This window comes from Chrysemys picta, chromosome 13, assembly GCF_011386835.1.
Source record: "Chrysemys picta bellii isolate R12L10 chromosome 13, ASM1138683v2, whole genome shotgun sequence".
NCBI classification, from domain to species: Eukaryota; Metazoa; Chordata; order Testudines; family Emydidae; genus Chrysemys; species Chrysemys picta.
In genome coordinates this window covers 39,784,599-39,807,245 of record NC_088803.1, presented here as the reverse complement: position 1 = coordinate 39,807,245, position 22,647 = coordinate 39,784,599, and the positions used below count along the sequence as shown (strand labels likewise).

The window sequence follows — 22,647 nt, the reverse complement described above, 5'->3', positions numbered from 1 at the left end:
TTTTGTTTTATAACCTTGGAAGTATCAGGCACATCAAATCTTGTCTTTCTTGTTTTTATTAGAGGATTCCTTGGAGGACCAGAGAAATAGCATGGGGAACTTTTCTCAGCGCTTACCTGAATATGCAAAGGGTGGTCAATCTTTCACAAGGAGATCTTTTCTCCCAACTGTGTGTTAGATGTTTGAGTGAAATAGATATTAACAAAAACAAAACAACCCTGCAAAGAATTATAAAAAGACTGACCCCTCACAACTGCTCAGATTTTACTCTTTTGGAGCCTGTAATGTCCTTCCAGAACTAACAGACTAGACAAGACTTGAATTTCTAGTTAAAAATAAAGAACAGAATAAAAACATATTAAAAACAAATCTTTCAGGTCTCTTTACTTCAAAAAGAAACAGAGGCACATTTTTAAAAATAACTTTTTACCTGACTACTGGCCATTCCTTGCCTCCCGATAGATAATATTCCTTTAGCAGCTGCTTCCCAAGTCACCATGCTTTAAGATCTTGTTAAGTGTACAGTAACTCCCCACTTAACGTCCTCTCGCTTAACGTTATTTCGATCTTACGTCCCTGCTCAATTACAGAACATGCTCCATTTAAAGTTGTGCAATGCTTCGCTATAACGTCATTTGGCTGCCTGCTTTGTCCACAGCTGGCAGCCCCCCCCCCATCAACTCCCCTATGCCCCCCCTAGCACCTCCCACCCGTCAGCAGATCCCACGGATCAGTGCCTTCCCCCTTCTCCCCCTGCCTCCTGCCCACGGCAATCAGCTGGCTTGCGGCATTCAGGAGGGAGGGAGGAGGAACGAGGACTCAGCGCGCAGGCTCCCCCTCCCTCCCCTGCCTCCCGAACGCCGCAAGCCAGCTGATCGCCGCGGGCAGGAGGGATGGGGGAGGAGCGAGGATGCGGCGCACCTCCCCCCTCCCTCCCCTACCTCCTGCCCGCGGCAATCAGCTGGCTTGCTGTGTTCAGGAGGCAGGGGAGGGAGGCGGAGCCTGCGCCGTGTCCTTGCTCGTCCCCCCTCCCTCCTGCCTCCTGAACGCTGCAAGCCAGCTGATTGCCGCAGGCAGGAGGCAGGGGAGGGAGAGGGGAGGAGCGAAGACGTGGCGTGCGGAGTAAAGGGGATAAGGGGGGGGGAGAAGAGGCAGGTTAAGGGTGGGGGCTTGCGGGAAGAGGTGGTGTGGGCGTGCTGAGGGTTGAGCCCCCCGCCCCTGGTGTTTGCAGAATAGGAGAAGCTGCCGCTGCAGCTGCGCAATGTGCTTCTCCTAGCCTATAGCACCTTCAGCCTCCTTGCCTGCCTCATTGTCTCCAGTGCCAGTGGGCTGTGCCTGTGTGGGGTAAGGCGGGGGCACCTCCCAACTATTGTACTGTACTGTACGGCAAAAAAAAAAAAAAAAAAAAATTCCCTGGAACTTAACCCCCCCATTTACATTCATTCTTATGGGGAAATTGGATTTGCTTAACATCGTTTCACTTAAAGTCGCATTTTTCAGGAATGTAACTACAACGTTAAGTGAGGAGTTACTGTATCACCTTTAAGATATAATTAATTGTATTTCATTTTGTGTGGATTGTTTGCAATTAAGCATTCTTTCAAGTGGGCCTTGTTTAGCTACATCCATCACAAAAATAAGCTCTTGGGTAAGGAGTAGAAAAAGGGTCTGAGCCAACCAATGTTTATTTTCATTATTAATCATTTATATTATGGTACCTCCTAGATGCCCCAATCCAAAACCAGGGCCCCATTGTGCTAGACTCTGTTCCCTTCCCATCCTCCTTCTCCTTCACCCTCACAGAGCTGTATATTTCTTTTGCTGTTGTTACATGCTAATGGAGCAGGCAGTATTTCTTGTCAAAGTCAGTCCCAGTCTACAGTATTAGTGAACAGTCAATAAGAAATTTATAAAGGCAGATCCTGGATGGATTTTAGGCAGGCTCTAACTATGAATCTGAGGGAAAATTGTGAGGCATCTTTTCTACAGAAGCCCATAACTAATGCATTTTTCCAGTGTGCAAGCCAAATTATGATTACAGAGATCTTCCATTGAAGTTATGGCAAAGCTCCCAGTGACTTTGTTGGGAGCAAGATTGGGCAGAGTGGTAGTGATCCTGGAAACGTTACCTGTTGCTATATTAGAAGCAGAAAATACTTTATATTTTAAGACCCAACGGATGCACATGTAAGGGGACTGTTATCCCCTTACTAACATTCAGTGTGGGTGTTTTGGTTGGCTAGTTCCCAGCACTGAAAGGGGAAGAGTCGATGGGAAATCAGGACCCAGAGACTGACAGTCCCCAGGGGCAATGGGGAGAGGCCAACGCTCCAGGTCAGCCTGATTGACAGGGTGGGCAGGCTAATCAAGGAGTCAGGAGGTCAGGGGGGGGGTCCGGTCGTCGGTGTGAGCTGGAATTGCCTGGGTCAGACAGAGTGGGGCTGAGCTAAGGAGAGAGCAGGGGCCCAAGCTACGCTGCTGGGAGCAGAGCTGCAGCCCCAAAGCCAGACCACGGCCCAAAGAGAGCAGACCTGCCCTGGGAGGAGAGCTGTAGCAACCAGAGCCAGACGGGCCAGAGAAGCAGCCCAGGGAGGTGAAGGCAGAGCAGCAGCCGCCGCCGCCGTGCTGAGGCAGAGTGGAGCAGTCCGGAGCCGGGTATGGTGAGCAGCAGGGGAGAGCGATGGGGACCCTGGGCAGTGGGCCCAGCACAGGGAGACGCCTCAGCCAAGAGGCTCTGCAGGCCAGACTTGGAGGGGGATCGTAACCCTGACAGGGCGGGGGCGACGCTGGGAAGAAGGGTCCTGCCACCTAGAACCTGAGAGCGTGTGGCCACCGCCAGAGCAAGTGTCCAACCCGCAGCATCCCTGCAGCACAGCGAGAGCCTGAGAAGGAGGCCTGGGACCTACAAGAAGCAGACTGTGAACTGCCCTGACGTTCCAGAGACACTGTTTGTAATGTTCCCTGCCACAGAGCGGGATGATGTGTTTCCTTTAACCTTTCCCATTTTTCCTTATTCCTTTTTAAACTAATTGTTAATTAAATAAACTGTATTGCTTTAAATCGTATGTAATGATCAGTGGGTCAGGAAAGCATCCAGTGCAGAGAGAGTACCTCGGAGTGGGGACACCCTAGCCCCTGACCGAGGTGACCACAGCAAGGTTGGGGGTTGAGCCCCCCCAGGAATCCTGGGCTCAGCCTTGTTGGGGTTATGAGGAGAGTGCAAGGGGAGTCCTCGAGGGCAGGGGGGCCTCTGGGTAAAGGAAGTGGGAGCGAGGACTCAGATCCTTCCGCTAGCCCATTTCACCGGGGTAGTGCAGAAGCCAGGAAAGTTCCCCACAATTCCTCCACTTACACACACAAGTAGTTTAAAGAATTTTACGTTTGGCCAGATTTCTATAGCCAGTCAGAGTTTTAGTTGCATCTGACCCTAGATGATCTGCTTTGAAAAATAGGCTTTGGAGTCCTTGTTTTGCTTGCTAAATGCAAACCAGATGCAGGGCCAGATTCTCACCTGGTATAAATCAGGATAGCTCCATTGACTTCAATAAGGCTATGCCAGTTTACACCAACTGAGGATCTGGTTTACTGAAGTGATGTTCCCCATACAAGACCAAGCCTTGCTTCCCTTATTTACATGAAATATGCCAATGGGATACATTTGTAAATTAGGCAAATAGCATTTAGTTCACTGTGGCTGAGCCTGCAGTCTAGTTTAGATGTGATCTAGGACTCAAAGGGGCAGATCATTGAAGTCAACAGAACTGTAACAGTTTGCACAAGCTGGGGATATGCCACCTAGTCTGGAGGTACTATGCTTGTGCGGCTCTCTGGACAGAACTTTGACTGAATCTGGCATGTTCTTTCCAAACTCCTGCCTCATTAGTTCAGCTTAGAGGGGGTAAAACATCTGTTTCTAAGTAGAGCTGTGTGGTTACTGACTGTTTTTTTTCTGCAAAATCTCTACATCTGCCCATTTAAGACCAATGGTTTATAAGAGCTGGAGTGGGGCATTTGCAAACTTCATCTCATTAAAAACCAAACCAAACCAAATAAAATCAGGAAGTAATGGCATAAGAGATTATGGGCTACAAATGGCAGAAGCTTGTGTGCCAAGATTGCATAGGAACAGTGCTTTGGTGTGATATAAATGAAAGGGCAAAAAACACAAACACACCCTTGTATTGGCAGAGATCCTTATTGACCCATGTAAGGAAGGTACCATGGCTGGGGAGCCTTTGTGTGTCAGCAGAGAAAACAGGTTACGCAGAACATAATGGCAGAGATTAGTACTGCGACAGCAATGACTAGACTTCTCCACCCCTAATTCATTAGAAATCATAACTTTTCAAGCCTTGCCTGTTTATCTTAAGAGATATTGGGCCAAATTTGTCCCCAGCAAAATTTCCAAAAATGACTAATGATTTGGGGGACCCTTAGCTTCTGAGTGCCCAACTTGATATGCCTTAAATGGACCTAACTTGCAGAGGGTGGGTTTTCAACACTTGTTGAAAATCAGCCCTCTTTAAGGTGACTCAAGTTGGGCACCCAAAATCACTTGTGAAAATGTTTACCTCTTTTGTGTAACTCCATCACCACTCAGCACTTCACTGGATTGTGCCTTATGGAAATAATTTAGCTTTAGATGTCGACAAAGAGAAGTTATAGAGTAACTCCATTCCCAGTGACCTGATGTTTTGTATTCATTTCTATTTCTCTATCTGCCATGTGCTTCTGGAGACTAACCCTGTTTTATCAGACTCATTATTTTCTAGGGAGCAAGAGTGGAATGGCAGAATGTACTGTACATCCCACATCTCCCATGGCCCTACTAGTTGCCCATCACATCAAATGTCCTGGGGTACTTGAGGGATTAAAGCCTGGGTCATGTGGCTGGTATAATGGCTAAGATCCAGATTTTTAAAGGTACTTAGGCCTTGCTGTGCTCATCATTGCAATGCCTAACTGATTTAGGAGCCTAAATCTCAATGGCAAAAGGAAACCAAGATCTCACTGACTATTGATGAGATTTAGACTCCAAAGTGCCTGCGTTACGTTTGAAAATGAGATTTAGGCATTATGATGTTGAGTGCAACAACACCTAAATACCTTTAAAAATCTGGACCCGAGTCCTTAGCAAGGGAGGCTAGTTTCCTTATGACAAGACTAAATGAGAAGTATAATGGCTCCTTCTTATATTGCCAGAAGTCTGTCCTGGTAGAAATTCCCATACACTGTGATTTGCAGAGCTGGCCTCTTGGAGATATTTAAAGGCACCTCATGCTGTTGAACATCAAACTTCATTACTGCTTAGGCATACCTATCCTCTTTGGCTGCAGTGTGCATGCACATGTATGTAGGTGCCCATGGTACATTACATCACCATGGTTTCCAGCAGGGGTTAAAAAGAAATGGGAGAGTCTGAGCCCTAAAGCCCCAGGGCTTTCATAGTAGAGCTACAGGGGAAGTTTAGCTCTGAGTAAATAGTAGGCTGTTTTAGTCTCTGGGACCAGCCACTAGAGGGAGACATAATCACATGCACTTAGCCTGTGTATTACATTTGTACCGGCTTTAATGGGGGGTGGGAGGAAAGGAGAAGTGTGCTACAGGACAGATGTTCGATGGAAATACTCAGGATTTCCCAGTTGACAAAGGGAAGCTTATCTGTGGCAGTGGCTGTAGAATTTGGTGCATCAGTGCTAGGCAGACTTTCCTTATCAGACCTAGAAAGGGCTGTTTGTTGCTTGTAAATAGTTCACTTTCTCAACATCATCTGCTTATTCTCTTGGTAGGATTTTTTTTTAAGTATTCATTAGACTCCCTCTAACTGCAGTCTCCGATTCTGCCAAAGCAGAACAAGCTATGAGTCAGGCTAGCGTGTAGAGCCTGGTGCATTCCAGCATCCCTGGTTCAGGCTTTAAAGTTTGTCATCAAGCTTGAAATTGAAACCAGAGGAGCAAGCAGCGGGATCTGAGCTCGTAAATCAGCTGGTAATGGATGGATTGTTCCCTGCCTTTCCCTGGGGAAGAAAGCAAAACTCAAGGAAGGGCGTTAGAGCAGCCTCACAGCGACACCTCAGTGCCACGGGCAGAGCCCTGATACAGGCGGGCATGAAGCCACCCCGCATACTGCAGGAAGCAATTCAACATGTGGACGAATGAGCATGTCACATATCGGGGAGGGAACTAAACTGCACAGGGCTTGTGGTTAAATCCAAACCGATTCTTGCCATAATATTCCAAAAGCATTTTAAAAATAACAGTGGGATTTACTGCCTGTCCTGATTCTGGTGAACAGTCTGGCTGGAAGAAGTGGGAGCTTTACAACCAGCATGTGGCCTGTAACTTTTCTTTTCTGCTTCAACCATCTAATATCCTGCCACTAGGGGGAGAGTCAAAGTGAACCTCAGAACTAACAGCTACACCCCCACTCCTGAAAAATAATTTCCAGATCGTTGTTTGAATATGGGTCAAATTCTGCTGTCAGGGAATGCAGTGTAAATCTGGAGTAATTCCACTGACTCTGGATTCACACCAGTGTCACAGGCAGCAGAATTTGGCTTTATGTGCTTAGACTGAAGCCAATTAGAAATGCGATGCATTTTGAATACATTATTTGAAAAGCAGGTCACGTTGTCCTTGAGAGGCTGGGCCTGAGATCATGGTTGTGCTTTTTCCCTGCAGTAGCTGGTTATTTCACAGACGCCATATGAGCCCAGGGATAGCTGTCTGAGGGGGCTGGTTGTGATGCTATGCACTGGTGCAGGGCAAACACAGAGTCCTGAATTTGGCTCTCGGAAGTTGTGTAAGGCCCCATCTGCTCTGGCCTCAGAGCTGGGTTTAATCTCTGAAGCTAGGCAATGTGGGTGGGGCTAAGCTGTATGATAAACCAGTCTAACGTGTTCTTAAATATGCCTGAGTGAGAGGCATAAAGGGGAAAGTGATTTTCAGATCTTTGGTTTTAAAATAGATATTTAAGGGTTAAATATATTTTATGGGTCAAATTTTCAAAACTGCCTAAGTTCCATTTGCCAAAGTGAAATAGGCCCTTAGGGGCCCAACTCAAAGTCAATATGATTTAGGCACTTAGGAGTCTAGGTCATCCTGACTTTCAATGACACTTGGGTTTCTACAGTTTTGAAAAAGGGACTTAGGCTAGGTCTACACTACCCGCCTGAATCGGCGGGTAGAAATCGACCTCCCGGGGATCGATTTATCGTGTCCCGTTGGGACGCGACAATCAATCCCCGAATCGACGCTCTTACTCCATCAGCGGAGGTGGGAGTAAGCTCAGTCGACGGGAAGCCGCAGAGGTCGATTTTGCCGCCGTCCCTACAGCGGGGTAAGTCGGCTGCGATACGTCGAATTCAGCTACGCTATTCGCGTAGCTGAGTTTGCGTATCTTAAATCGACCCCTCCCGTAGTGAAGACCTGCCCCTAGGCTCCTATGTTTCCTGGACACTATTGAAAATGTTACCCTATACCTAGAAGGGTGTTAGGACCTGAGTGAAACCTTCATGGGACAGGGAGTTCCACAGTAGCAGGTGTGTGGGTATGGATGTAAAAACAAAATCTTCCCCTTACAAGCTGTGGATCTGTAGCAAAATTGCCCTGTATCCACTACTCAGCCTCAGGGCATGAAGGGGTGTGAATCTGTGTAGTCACAGAGCCACTGGATACCTTCTTTCTCCGAACAGCTTTAGCTTGGTCATGCAAAGCTGCTGCCAAGCACAGGTCTATGACAGGCTCCCCGCATCCTGGGCCAGTCCGGCTGCCCATGTCACATTATGCTCCTGGGGAGTGTGGAGTGGAGAAGGTGCAGAGGGGAAGAAGCAGACTTTGATCCTCAACATGTTAGAGGCAAGATGCAAAACTTTGAATGGATTGGGGTGGGATTTTCTAAAGCTCTCAGTGTTGTGCTAACTCTGCTCTCATTGGCTCCAGCGATTATATCAGTCTTTGATTAAAAGCCAAAAACAAGAATTAAAAACTGTACATTTTACAAGCTCTTTGTGGAAGTCTGTAAGGATGGCTTATCTCCAGCTGTCTTGGAAACCTGGGTTCATGCTTTGCTTGCCAGTCTGAGACAACAAGCTTCAGTGCCAAAATAATGATGTCTATCAATTAGACCTTCTGGACTAAGACTGAATGGCATGTGACCTTTCTGCACTTGTCCTACACTTCCTTATTTCTGTAAGTTTCCAAGGGCAAGTATACATTTGAGGAAAGGGAGTCCATTTGTATGCAGTATACATAATGCTGTGTGAAAATGGCCCTATGAGAAAGGATTAAAAAGATGACATTCCCATTCCAGGACTTAAAATGGCCTTTCCAGCTCTAGAAAAATAACTAGAGAAAGGTTCTTTAGTTTTGACATTAACAATTTTATTGCCATAACTGGGTAATAATCTAAAAGGAAAGTTGAAAAGTTAAGTTTTTTTAATCATAAATTTGGAATGTTTATCCAGTAAAGTATCTAGTGAAAGAGACATTGCTACTGAGGTCAGTGATCTCTCTAAAGAATGCCTGAGAGCAGAGATTACATGTAGTGTGTACATTCCCACTGGATTTAACACTATGTTGTATGTAAAATGGAGCCTTAATTCTTTGTTTAGTTTGCTTGCTTTTTATATACACCTCTACCCCGATATAACGCTGTCCTCAGGAGCCAAAAAAATCTTACTGTGTTATAGGTGAAACCGTGTTATATCGAACTTGCTTTGATCCGCCGGAGTGCCCAGCCCTGACCCCCCGGAGCACTGCTTTACCGCGTTATATCCGAATTCGTGTTATATCGTGTCACGTTATATCGGGGTAGAGGTGTACCTTCAAAATAACTAATGGCCGAGTTCTGAAGCTGTCATACATCAGTAGACATGGGGATTTAGGTGAGGCTACTCATGAGTCCAGAACTGCAAGACTGGGCCCTAAATCTAGGGATGTGTATTTAGCACCTGATCTGCACCCACTGAAGTCAATGGCAAAGCTTCCCTTAAACTCAGTGGTGCAGGATCAGGCCTGTAGTCTCTCTACAAAATGTGCTGGAGTCCATTGCTCCCAAGCTTTTCAATTAATGAGAGGGAGAAAACAATCTTTGATCACATGAATGTGATTAGAGCAAAACAAAGCACTGTTTGCAAAAGGAGATGTAGGCCAGGTCTATACTAGAAACCTTTGACAGTAGAATAATATTGGACGGGGTGAGATTTTTAATGGCATTTTTATACTAGTGAAAGCTTTAGTGTACATGCAGTTATGTGGGAGCAAGAGGATGGGGCACAAAAAAAAAAAGATTTTTGCTGGTATAGCTTATTACATTCTGAGAACTGGGATAAGCTATACCAGCAAAAACACATTTTTGCCAGTAAAACTGCACCTCTAGTAGGTGGATTTGCCAGTATAGCTAGCTATATTGGCAAACCTTTTCTAGGTGTAGACTAGATATTTTCAGAAGGTAATTCATTCTCTTTACTTAGTTTTGGCTCCATCTACAGTGGAGATTGAGTTTGGTTAAAATGGTGTAGAAACCATTCCCGCCAGCACAGTTTGTCTGGCCACCATGCAGCAGGCATAAGCCCTGCAGTCTGATCCATGTACTGTAGGCAGATTCATGTGAAGCTCCATTGACAGCCTCCAAATGGGCACAGGGGTTGGCATATGTGGATCCAATTTCAGAATCAGGGCCATAGGTCCTTATGTAAAGTGCTGGGCACACTTGAGGCTACTGCATAAAAGGATTAAATTGTGATAAGACAAAATACAATAACTCCCTTTGTCTTTCACAAACCTGAAGAAAGGGAGCACCTCGTGTATCCTACCCAGTCAATGCCTGTACTATGCAGCTAAAGCAAAATTATTGATTAGAAATAATAAATAAATAATAGTAATCAAAATAAAGAGAGGGGAAAGTAAGCATCAAGCAGTATATGACAAATTTAGAGTGATCTATGTAGGACCAAAAAATAAAAATGGTTTTTGGGTACTATGTGTCTAACAAAGTTAACATCCAAAGTAAAAGACAAAGTAGACCAGTGACATAACACATCGTCTACTCAGTCACTTGTGTCTCATATTACAACATTATGGAAGGATGGTACAGAATTTTCTCAATCTATACCTATTAGAGATCTGAGATGATGTTCAGACTTAAGGCCTGATATTCATCTTGAGCTCAACCTGGCCTCCATTTTTGTGGATAGTGTTCTGTAGCAGTAGATAGCTGAGCCCACATTTTGCTGCATGCAATGAACAGTGGGTGCAAATATTTATTAATTATATGAGTAGCCATCTGATATGTTGGTACAAATAGGTCAGGAGAGATCTAAGTACTAATATATGTATCCACAAATTATTGCAGGAAGCAAAACTCAAATACAATTATTTTCAGACATACACTAAATGGAAGCAAGTGTGTTTGTTTTAATTAACAGAAATGGGATGTTTTACTATTTTATACAGGCACTAATGCCTTCTCTAGCGATAGTATAATGAGTACAAATAAATTTCTTGGAGTCATTTAAAAAACCATAACTACTAGTTTAAAAGGACAAAACATCAGCAGAAATATTTGCAAGAAGTCAATGAGTCATATTTTCCTCATAAAATTGTTGAAACTGTTGTGCCCAGAAACAAGCAAGTATGTGACTAGGGTCGGAAAAGTTTAGGCATAAACACAAACAGAAATCAGGTTTTTGTTTGCAGGGGCTGAGGGTAGTTTGGCTTTAGGAATATCCTAATACTAACAGATTCTGAGTACTGCAGGCAACCTGAGCTGAGTTTTAGTACCTCTTGCTGAGTATAGTTGAATCTTTGGCCCTATAGCCTGGTTATATGAGAACGGTGCAGCACAGTGTTAAAGTGTCTTTGTGGCATTGCAAGTTGTTAAAATTGGGACAAATTAGCTTATTCGCTTTCCCTTACATCAAAAATACAAAATTTATTTTGAGGGAATTAGAATCTCAATGCAGCAAAATCAGACACTTAACATTTGACTGAGTTAATCTCTGACAGTTTGGGAGATTTGCTTAAGCCCCATCAAAATATGGCTACTTAGACTCTCAGTCCCTGTCCTTTTTCCTCTCAGCCCAGCCCTTCTACTGGCCTTAGATGTATTCCCCTAACAATTCCATCACCCAGCAGCCTGCTCCTTACGTTCGGTCTGATGTCAAATATTTTACATGTGCTGGGCCCCAGTCAGCCGCTGTCATCCCATTTTATGCTTTCTGGGACTGGGAAAGTACCTCTGAGTCTGACCCCAAGGGTTAACTCCCAAAATTTTGAGATTTGAAGACATTGACCCACCCAGCAGAGATTACCAGGTTAGTAAACGTCTGAGATTGATTTTCAACTAAGTTTTGCTGGAGGTCCTTGTCTGAGTCACTCCTAACCTGAGGGAGGAACTGGTTTGAGATATGGCCAGGTGCTTTTTTCCAGGAGCAGTTGTAATGCAGTTCAGCACTTTTATATAGACACACTGGCTTGCAAAACTCTGTGAGCCTCGCTCTAGAGAACTGTGCTTATAAATCCTCCCTGCTAAAAAAAGATGCTACCACGATATCCTATTAAGACCTTGTAGTCAGAAGTGTGAACTGAGCTATGAGTCACCACCAAAAATATGTAAACATTTTTTGTACCATGAGATGATTTGACTTTATCACAGTTATTTCAAAGTAAATAAAGATACCCCCACCCCCTTAATGTTTTCTCTGAGGTTATTTCAGTTCCCTTTTATTCTGATGAGAAAAGCTTCTGTTTTTGCAAATCCTGCCAGTGAATTTCTTTGAAACATAACCCTAAATGTTGTAACTAAAGGGACATACTCAATCCAGCTGAGAATTGAGCCCACGTGAGTTTAAATAAGTTCAGGGCTGATCATGACAGTCACAAGGCCTGGTTCTCCTCTCATTTATATTCACTTTGCACGAGTGTAACTCCTTAGAGTTCAATAGTGTCACCTGATTTACACCAGTATAAATGAGAAGAGAATCAGGCCCAAGGTTTTTTGAAGAGTAGTTTAGTTACAGCATCAAGTGTGATTTTGGGATCTGTAAGTTTCACACTTCCTAGCCCTTTGAACTTGGGGCTCAGACTTGCAAGTCCTGCCTGCATGGGGCTTCTCACAATCTTCCAACCCCCACAAGCCTCCCTCCTTTTGTCTGTGGTGTATTACCCCCTCCCTCAAAGTCTGCAAATCTCCCTTTAAGAGCTCTTCAATGTCCATTACCAAACCGGCTTGAGGAGTAAATGAAATAAGGCAAGGTTCTCCTCCACCCCACTGTCAGACTTCCAACCCCAAGGAGCGGAAGACTGGACCCAGGACTCCAGTCCAGCTTTCATGGGGTATGCAGGCAATAACCACAAAGCCATTCCTTTTGTTTCTTCCTCTAATGACTTGTTAGGCAATGACATTTTTCAGTAAGTTGCATGTTTATTTCAGCCCAATGATCACGATAATGGGGTGATTGTTCAAAGAGTTATGAGCTTCTGAAAACTGCAGGCAAGAATGAAAGCTGTAATGCAACCTTAAACACAGTGATGGCCACCAGACGCCCACTTACAGCCAAAGAAACTAAAAGCCCCGTGCTGTCTGTTTAAAGTGTGATTGGGGCACACCTAACAGGGCCACGTGGGAGGGTTTCCATTGACTTCACTAGGAGTTGCATCAGATCCTCTGAGATCTTGTGGCGCTAAATGTACTAAGAGAAAAGATACTTAGTGCCCAGGCCCTTTTGTCTGAGTGGCTGTTGCAAAAGTAGATGCTGTTTGGCCCCACTGCCTGACTGTTGGATCTTGTTCTAACACCTTTCAACTGCTTTCCATTGGCTTACTCGTGAACTCCCCAAAGCCTGGACAAGCCAGTGAAACATGCAGGGACCTAAAAGTCGTAGAACTCAAGTAGAGGCAACAATTAGCTGAAAAACTGCAGGTAAAATAAAATGATCACTTCTCATTCAGGTTCAAATGATCAGATGGAAAAATATACACGGGCATCGTTATGCGAACTATTTATATAGTTACTATTGCTGCAGATAATAATACTTAGAGGCCTTATACTGGGAAGACTCTTAGCTTAGCCTAGAATTCAGGAGATAAGTTCAAAATCTCTCACTCCTCCTGGGAAGCGCAAGTGCTTTACATAGGAGGAGAAGTGTCATCCTCCTCATCCATTGGGAAACGGAGGTACAGGGAGGTTGGGTACCATGCCTGCATTTGCACAGCAAGTCACTGGGTAGAGCCGAGAATAGAATCCTGCTCTCTGGACTCCAAGACTGCTGTGCTATTAATTGAAGCCATGCTACTGAGGCGAGAGCCAGAGCAGAGGCACACTGAGCTCCAGGGATCTTGGCTCTGGAACTCATTCCACAGTGCAAGGCACATACCTCTCCCCCATGGAGTAATTTGGTCACAAATCCATGAGGCGTTCTCCTCTCCTGCGAATATTTCTGCAGAAGGGGATGCATTTTTACTCAAGCAAAAATTCCCCACTGACCTCAATGGGAGTTTTGCCTGAGTAAGGAGAGAGTAAGAACAGAGAGAAGATATCAGGGTTTGGCCCTCTTCATGGCCCCATTAAAAAAAGAAAGCAAAGCTGCTAGCTATGGTGTTTACATTACACCAGCCTGTGGGGGGGCGGGAGGGGAATTCTTCTGTATATTAACTGCCTAGGATGATTTTCTACAGCTGTTTTGTGGATGTGTCTGTTACTTGTATTACAGTATGAATTCTATACATATACAGTGGAGAACATAATTCTCCAGGAAACAAAAGAGTATGACTGATGGGAAACAGAAGTGAGGGATCCCAGGGAAATTAAACTCGCCAGAAGGGGAGAATGAGCCTGAGTTTTACTGATGGAAGAAGAGGTTCTGCCATGGGCTCAAGCACCACAAACGAGGGCTCCGATCCTGCCATTAGATTCACATGTGTGTGTGTGTGTGTGCACGCTTCATCCATGTGGTGCCCCATTGACTTCTGTGGGGCTCTGTATGGATGTAGGGCTCTGTTTTCATGTCTCTGATTGCAGGGCTGGGGCCCGAGTCCTGTTCTGGTATCCCAGACTGACTTGGAAGTACATGGGTTGCATCAACCTCCTTCTTCGACGGTAGGGCTGTTGCAAATTGTAGGAAGTACTGCATGAGACACTGGGAGCCCTCCAGCCCCACTGGCTTCTGCAGCGGTTGAGGATGCTTGGCCTCTTATACGATGAGGTCTAGAGTTTGCTGAAAAGATCAGCAAATACCTGAAGGCGTGAGTGTGTTTCAGATGACACCGTTGTTTATTAATTATATTGTGTGACAGAAAATGTGTTCAGCAGACAAAGCTTTTCTTATAGCAACTCTAGTGCCTGCTGCATTGCTCAGTGGTTTCTCCTCCCGGCAGTCCAGCACTGGCTCAGCCTGAACTGCCAAGCAGGTTTAGACTCATCTGTTTTTCTGTTTATTTCAGGAGGCCACAGACTTCCTGACCAGTCATCATGTCAGTGAAATTGACATTTGTCTCTCCCAGCGATGGGGGTGGAATCAGCAGGAGCTGTTCCTTTGCTGGATTCAGCACGGTGCAAAGCAGAAAGTTAGCGTAAGTAGAATAAAAAGTGAAAACAAATACATGCATCCTGAGCAGTCAGATATTAGACACAGGTCAACACTTCTTGCCAACCTAAAGCCTCCCTACATAAGGTGTGCCTTACTTTTTTTTGTCCTAAACAGATGAGTCTGTTGTTGTGCACAGTTAAACAGCTATTTCACCGTGGTCTAGGGATGGCTGCACTTCAGTGGTGATTGAAGCAACCTTTGCTTATTGTTTGCATATCAGTTGTAGGCTGCAAACTGCTTTGGGATGAAAGATACGTCTAAAGTACTATTTATCGTTATCATTGTCACCCCAATCTTTCTGCAGAGTCAAAAGCAGGTCAGACTGTATGAATCATTCTTCCATCTGGCAGGAAGAGCACAGCTGAGTTCCCCTAAAATGGGTCTGGTGTGTTGAGGGCAAAATTGTACTTACCAAGAAATACCTGCAAAATCTATTTTGCGAACTTGCTGCTAGATACTGATTTAAAAGGACATGCATGGGAATTAAAAGGGAGCTGCTCACATCTCACACAAGAAGCAGGGTTGTGACAGATCCATGTTTGGATGGGATCCCAAAGAGAACACTGAATGCTGCCAGCATTGGTGTTAGAGGGAAGAACCCCCCTATTGAAGCGTTGAGTCTGTACCGAAGCAACAACCCTCTCCCAGCAGTGTGGTAGTGACTAGCATGCTTGTGCCAATGCCATCTATGAGAGGCGACGTAAAACTTCCTGACTCCTTATAGTCCTTAAAAATCTCATGGCACTTTTCAGTAGAACCGGGGTGTTAGTTCTAGGTCCTGGTTAAAATCTAACTGAGGTAATTACATTCAGTGCAACTAAATTCCTCCTACAGTTATTTATATTAAATGGCATCTAGAGGCCCCAGATGAGATCAGGCTGCCATTATAATAGGGACAGAGTAGGTCTCTTACAGCTGAAATAGACGAGACAGACAAAGGGTGTGCAGAGGAAGAGAAGATCAAGGGAACTGCCCAATGTCACAAGCAGTTCAGTGGCACAACTGGGACTAGACCCAGTTCTCTCAGGGTATGTCTACACTACGAAATTAGTTCGAATTTATAGAAGCCGGTTTTATTGAAATCGGTTGTATACAGCCGATTGTGTGTGTCCACACATAAAATGCTCTAGGTGCTCTAGTCGGCGGACCGCGTCCACAGTACGAGGCTAGCGTCGACTTCCGGAGCATTGCACTATGGGTAGCTATCCCACAGCTATCCCACAGTTCCCGCAGTCTCCGCCGCCCCTTGGAATTCTGGGTTGAGATCCCAATGCCCGGATGATGCAAAACAGTGTCGCGGGCGGTTCTGGGTACATGTCGTCAGGCCCCTCCCCACCCCGTCACAGCAATGGCAGACAATAGATTCGCGCCTTTTTACCTGGGTTACCTGTGCAGACAACATGGAGCCCGCTCAGCTCAGCTGAGCTCACCGTCACCATATGTCCTCTGGGTGCCGGCAGACGTGGGACTGCATTGCTACACAGCAGCAGCTGCTAACTGCCTTTTGGCGGTAGACGGTGCAGTAGACTGGTAGCCTTCATCGGCGATCTGGGTGCTGGCAGCCGTGGGGCTTGCCTTTTGGCAGTAGATGGTGTATTACGACTGTTAGCCGTCCTATTACAAGTTGGGTCGTCGCACATTAGCAGAGTCTTCCCCGAGCAGCCGATCGTGCAATAGGCCTGAAGACCATCGTCATACACTAACTGCCAAGCGCCCAGTATTTGCTGCCAAGCACGCAGAAAGCTGCCGAGGGCTATCAGTCACGCTGCACCATCGTCTTAAGATGTAAAAAATAGATTTGCTCTGTATTCATTTGCTTCCCCCTCCCTCCGTCAAATCAACGGCCTGCTAAACCCAGGGTTTTCAGTTTAATCTTTGGGGGGACCATTCTGTGTGACAGTTGTTTGTGTTTCTCCCTGATGCACAGCCACCGTTCTTGATTTTAATTCCCTGTACCTGTACGCCATGTCGTCACTCGGCCCGCCCTCCCTCCTTCCCCTAGTCCGTCAGATACTATACTACTTTCGCGCCTTTTCTTTGAATTCTGGGTTGAGATCCCAATGCCCGGATGATGCAAAACAGTGTCGCGGGCGGTTCTGGGTACATGTCGTCAGGCCCCTCCCCCCTCGTCACAGCAACGGCAGACAATAGATTCGCGCCTTTTTACCTGGGTTACCTGTGCAGACAACATACCACGGCAAACATGGAGCCCGCTCAGCTCAGCTGAGCTCACCGTCACCATATGTCCTCTGGGTGCTGGCAGACGTGGGACTGCATTGCTACACAGCAGCAGCTGCTAACTGCCTTTTGGCGGTAGACGGTGTAGCATGAGTGATAGCCGTGGGGCTGGCAGCCGTAGGGCTGCATTGCACCAGCCCCTTGCCCTTTGGTAGGCGATGGTATATTATGACTGGTACCCATCGTCGTCGTACTGGAGTGGCTGTCAATCATGGCCACCTGGGCAGACATGCTACTGTTTCGATGATGATGGCTACCAGTCGTAGTATACTATTTTCTGCCAATTGCCCAGTATTGTCTGCTAAGCACCCAGAAGAGGTCGAGGGCGATGCTGGGTGCTGGCGGACGTGGGGCTGGCAGACGTGGGGCTGCATTGCTACACAGCAGCAGCCCCTTGCCTTTTGGCAGACGATGGTATATTATGATTGGTATCCATCATCATCGTACTGGAGAGGCTATCACTCATGCTGCACCGTCGGCTGCCAGCTTAAGATGTACAAAATAGATTTGTTCTGTATTCATTTGCTTCTCCTTCCTCCGTGAAATCAATGGCCTGCTAAGCCCAGGGTTTTCAGTTTAATCTTTGGGGGGACCATTCTGTGTGACAGTTGTTTGTGTTTCTCCCTGTTCCTGTACCTGTACGCCATGTCGTCACTCGGCCCTCCCTCCTTCTCCTGGTCCATCAGATACTAGTTTCGCGCCTTTTTTCTGACCAGGCGCCATAGCTAGCACTGGGAACATGGAGCCCGCTCAGATCACCGCGGCAATTATGAGCACTATGAACACCACGCGCATTGTCCTGGAGTATATGCAGAGCCAAGACATGCCAAGGCGAAACCCGGACCAGCCGAGGAGGCGATTGCAGCGCGGCGAAGAGAGTGATGAGGAAATTGACATGGACATAGACCTCTCACAAGGCACAGGCCCCAGCAATGTGGAAATCATGGTGTCACTGGGGCAGGTTCATGCCGTGGAACGCCGATTCTGGGCCCGGGAAACAAGCACAGACTGGTGGGACCGCATCGTGCTGCAGGTATGGGACGATTCCCAGTGGCTGCGAAACTTTCGCATGCGTAAGGGCACTTTCATGGAACTTTGTGACTTGCTTTCCCCTGCCCTGAAATGCCAGGATACCAAGATGAGAGCAGCCCTCACAGTTGAGAAGCAAGTGGCGATAGCCCTGTGGAAGCTTGCAACGCCAGACAGCTACCGGTCAGTCGGGAATCAATTTGGAGTGGGCAAATCTACGGTGGGGGCTGCTGTGATCCAATTTGCCAGGGCAATGAAAGACCTGGTGATATCAAGGGTAGTGACTCTGGGCAACGTGCAGTCAATAGTGGATGGTTTTGCTGAAATGGGATTCCCAAACTGTGGCGGGGCCATAGACGGAACCCATATCCCTATCTTGTCACCGGAGCACCAAGCCACCGACTACGTAAACCGCAAGGGGTACTTTTCAATGCTGCTGCAAGCCCTGGTGGATCACAAGGGATGTTTCACCAACATCAACGTGGGATGGCCGGGAAAGGTACATGATGCTTGCGTCTTCAGGAACTCTGCTCTGTTTCGAAAGCTGGAGGAAGGGACTTTCTTCCCGGACCAGAAAGTGACCGTTGGGGATGTTGAAATGCCTATCGTGATCCTTGGGGACCCAGCCTACCCCTTAATGCCATGGCTCATGAAGCCGTACACAGGCAGCCTGGACAGGAGTCAGGACCTGTTCAACTACAGGCTGAGCAAGTGCCGAATGGTGGTGGAATGTGCATTTGGACGTTTCAAAGCGCGCTGGCGCAGCTTACTGACTCGCTCAGACCTCAGCGAAAAGAATATCCCCATTATTATTGCTGCTTGCTGTGCGCTCCACAATATCTGTGAGAGTAAGGGGGAGACCTTTATGGCGGGGTGGGAGGTTGAGGCAACTCGCCTGGCCGTTGATTACGCGCAGCCAGACACCAGGGCGGTTAGAGGAGCACAGCAGGGCGCGGTGCGCATCAGAGAAGCTTTGAAAACGAGTTTTGTGACTGGCCAGGCTACTGTGTGAAACTTCTGTTTGTTTCTCCTTGATGAACCCTCCAAACCCCCCCCCCCCCGACCCGGTTCACTCTACTTCCCTGTAAACCAACCACCCCACCCCACCCTCCCCTCCCCAATTTGAGCACCGCTTGCAGAGGCAATAAAGTCATTGTTTTTTCACATTCATGCATTCTTTATTAGTTCCTCACAGAAGTAGGGGGATAATTGCCAAGGTAGCCTGGGATGGGTGGGGGAGGAGGGATGGAAAAGGACACAGTGCATTTTAAAACTTTAACTCTTATTGAAGGCCAGCCTTCTGATGCTTGGGCGATCATCTGGGGTGGAATGACTGGGTGGCCGGAGGCCCCCCCCACCATGTTCTTGGGCGTCTGGGTGAGGAGGCTATGGAACTTGGGGAGGAGGGCTGTTGGTTACACAGGGGCTGTAGCGGCGGTCTCTGCTCCTGCTGCCTTTCCTGCAGCTCAACCATACGCTCGAGCATATCAGTTTGATGCTCCAGCAGACGGAGCATTGACTCTTGCCGTCTGTCTGCAAGCTGACGCCACCTATCGTCATCAGCCCGCCACTTGCTCTTTTCATCCCGCCATTCAGCCCGCCACCTCTCCTCTCGTTCATATTGTGCTTTTCTCATGTCCGACATTGACTGCCTCCACGCATTCTGCTGTGCTCTATCAGCGTGGGAGGACATCTGCAGCTCCGTGAACATATCGTCCCGCGTCCTCCGTTTTCTCTTTCTAATGTTCACTAGCCTCTGCGAAGGAGAAACATTTGCAGCTGGTGGAGGAGAAGGGAGAGGTGGTTAAAAAAGACACATTTTAGAGAACAATGGGTACACTCTTTCATTACAAGGTCGCATATTTCGGCTTGCAGGCAGCCATGGCAGGCCACAGTGTTTTGGCTTTTTTAACCTTCTTAACATGCGGGAAAGGTTTCAAACAGCAGCACATTTCCCATATCAAGGATGAATTGGGTTGTCCATTTAAAATGGGTTTTCAATGTAAAAGGAGGGGCTGCGGTTTCCCGGTTAACATGCGGCACAAACAAGTAAACCCCCCCCCCCACACACACGATTCTCTGGGATGATCACTTCACCCCTCCCCTCCACCGCGTGGTTAACAGCGGGGAACATTTCTGTTCAGAAGAGCAGGAACGGGCACCTCTGAATGTCCCCTTAATAAAATCACCCCATTTCAACCAGGTGACCGTGAATGATATCACTCTTCTGAGGATAACAAAGAGAGATAAGGAATGGATATTGTCTGCATGCCAGCAAACACCAGGACCATACGCTGCCATGCTTTGTTATGCAATGATTCCAGACTACGTGCTACTGGCCTGGCGTGGTAAAGTGTCCTACCATGGCGGACGGGATAAGGCAGCCCTCCCTAGAAACCTTTTGCAAACGCTTTGGGAGTACATAAAGGAGAGCTTTCTGGAGATGTCCCTGGAGGATTTCCGCTCCATCCCCATACACGTTAACAGACTTTTCCAGTAGATGTACTGGCCGCGATTGCCAGGGCAAATTAATCATTAAACATGCTTGCTTTTAAACCATGTGTAATGTTTACAAATATTTACAAAGGTACACTCACCAGAGGTCTCCTGTGTGCCCTGAGGGTCTTGGGTGAGTTTGGGGGTTACTGGTTCCAGGTCCAGGGTCACAAACATATCCTGGCTGTTGGGGAAACCGGTTTCTCCGCTTCCTTGCTGCTGTGAGCTACCTACAGTACCTCCATCCTCATCTTCCTCGTTCCCCGAACCGTCTTCCCTGTGTGTTTCTCCAGTGAGAGAGTCATAGCACACGGTTGGGGTAGTGGTGGCTGCACCCCCTAGGATCGCATGCAGCTCCGCGTAGTAGCGGCAAGTTTGCGGCTCTGCCCCGGACCTTCCGTTTGCTTCTCTGGCTTTGTGGTAAGCTTGCCGTAGCTCCTTAATTTTCACGCGGCACTGCTGTGTGTCCCTGTTATGGCCTCGGTCCTTCATGGCCTTGGAGATCTTTTCTAATACTTTTCCATTTCTTTTACTGCTACGGAGTTCAGCTATCACTGCTTCATCTCCCCATATGGCGAGCAGATCCCGTACCTCCCGTTCGGTCCATGCTGGGCTCTTTTGCGATCCTGGGACTCCATCACGGTTACCTGTGCTGATGAGCTCGGCGTGGTCACCTGTGCTCTCCACGCTGAGCAAACAGGAAATGAAATTCAAACCTTCGCAGGTCTTTTCCTGTCTACCTGGTCAGTGCATCTGAGTTGAGAGTGCTGTCCAGAGCGGTCACAATGAAGCACTGTGGGATAGCTCCCGGAGGCCAATAACGTCGAATTCCGTCCACACTACCCCAATTCCAACCCGCAAAGGCCGGTTTTATCGCTAATCCCCTCGTCGGAGGTGGTGTAAAGAAACCGGTTTAAAGGACCCTTTAAGTCGAAAGAAAGGGCTTCGTCGTGTGGACGTGTCCAGGCTTAAATCGATTTAACGCTGCTAAAGTCGACCTAAACCCGTAGTGTAGACCAGGCCATAGTCCCAGGACCCTATCAGCAGCGTGGCCCAGTAATCTTCCTTACTGCTTGTTCTAAATTATTGGGTAACATTGCTAGGTAGCGTTAAATAGCTGCCACTTCCACCCAAGAGTGGCTCGTGTTCCTGTGCTGATTTAAGTGATTCCTATATAATCTGTGAAATGTTTTTAGGATAATAATGCTATATAAATGGAAGATTATCATCAGCTCTGGCTTTCAACATATGCCAGAAAAATACCAAAAGGGAACTGATTTGAATCATATAGAAGTGCTGAAAAAATATGTCACTAAAAGTATTCCACTTCTTAAAGCAATTCTTGAGTAACTGCTTGTATCTCAGTAAAGCACCTGGCACTTCTTATACAGCTCTTTGTATTTTCAAAGCACTGAACAAACTAATTAACCTTGTCACCAAACACAGCATTTATAAAATTCTGAGTTGAAATGAGAACCTGACACAGGTTGGTAACCTAATCTGGAAGTCTTTGCACATGAATTCATGAAATTCATTATGGAACCTGAATAATAATAGTCCTACCATAAGTCAGATGTCTAAAGTCACACTGATAACTAAACTGTCGAGAAAAACACAGACAGTAAATTACATAAACGGATTTGAGCTTGACATACATAGTGGGAGTTCTTACAGGGAAGGAGTCTAGCAGGAAAAGAGTTGAACAGCTGTTTCTATAACCAAATCACCTCCAGCAGGCAAAGAAAGCTCCAAATAAGCAAGTTTAGATTTCCCCTAAGATTGCTCTGTTACTTTCAGCTGTAAAGCATTTCTAAACAATCAGCCTTTATGCATTTTTTTCCTATTTGCAAATTCCTATTGCCTCTTAACTCTTTCAATAGAGGAAAGTTTTGCTCAAGGATGAGAATTCAGACATTTAGGAAAGTATTTTGAGACAATACTAAGTGTTAAGAGCAAGACATTGCTAGGTGAAACACCCGAGGACTTTCCCCAGCAAAGTGAACATATTTACTCATTGCCTTTCCCTTCACAAGCTCCCTCACTAGCTCTTTAGAATGACACAGTAGGAGATCACAGGCAGACTCCCTTCTGAGCATACACTGACCATATGTTGCATTTCTACAGCAGCCTCTATCTGAAGCTCTCAACATGCTTTAGGCATGTTAATTTACTTACCTTCCCAACACCCTGCAAGGGAGATAAATATTGTTATTCCCAACTGTAAAATGGGGAAATTAAGACACAGAAAGCCCAGCTCCTTTTAAGTATTTAGGCACCTAACTGAAGGACCTACCCAA

At 46.6% G+C, this 22,647-nt stretch overlaps 2 protein-coding genes across 6 annotated transcripts in view; one reads left to right on the top strand and one right to left on the bottom strand.

Annotated features, from left to right (window-relative positions):
• Nucleotides 1-22,647, top strand: part of RIPOR3 (RIPOR family member 3) — a 75,740-nt gene that overhangs the window by 10,913 nt on the left and 42,180 nt on the right. For 4 of the 5 annotated variants that reach the window (XM_065565970.1, XM_005286235.4, XM_065565974.1 and 1 more), the window contains exon 2: nucleotides 14,442-14,570. In XM_065565970.1, coding sequence (XP_065422042.1) covers nucleotides 14,470-14,570 — 101 coding nt within the window. In that variant the 5' untranslated portion in view covers nucleotides 14,442-14,469. Of the gene's footprint in view, nucleotides 1-2,539; nucleotides 2,661-14,441; nucleotides 14,571-22,647 lie in introns of those variants that run through there. The other variant, XM_065565971.1, reaches the window with a different exon arrangement.
• LOC135975346 (uncharacterized) lies at nucleotides 18,552-21,082 on the bottom strand. Its single transcript, XM_065565980.1, has 2 exons — nucleotides 20,452-21,082; nucleotides 18,552-19,633 (listed from the first exon to the last, which is right to left on the bottom strand). The coding sequence occupies exons 1-2, from the start codon at nucleotides 20,840-20,842 to the stop codon at nucleotides 19,170-19,172; spliced, it is 855 nt and encodes a 284-aa protein (XP_065422052.1). The 5' UTR covers nucleotides 20,843-21,082; the 3' UTR covers nucleotides 18,552-19,169.

What these genes read in the sequence shown, in the direction of transcription:
- LOC135975346 (XM_065565980.1), bottom strand. Translation starts at nt 20,842, where the DNA reads ATGAAGGACCGAGGCCATAACAGGGACACACAGCAGTGCCGCGTGAAA. An exon ending in GGGCACACAGGAGACCTCTG is followed by an intron (nt 19,634 to 20,451) that starts GTGAGTGTACCT and finishes CTCCTCCACCAG; the next exon opens with CTGCAAATGTTTCTCCTTCG.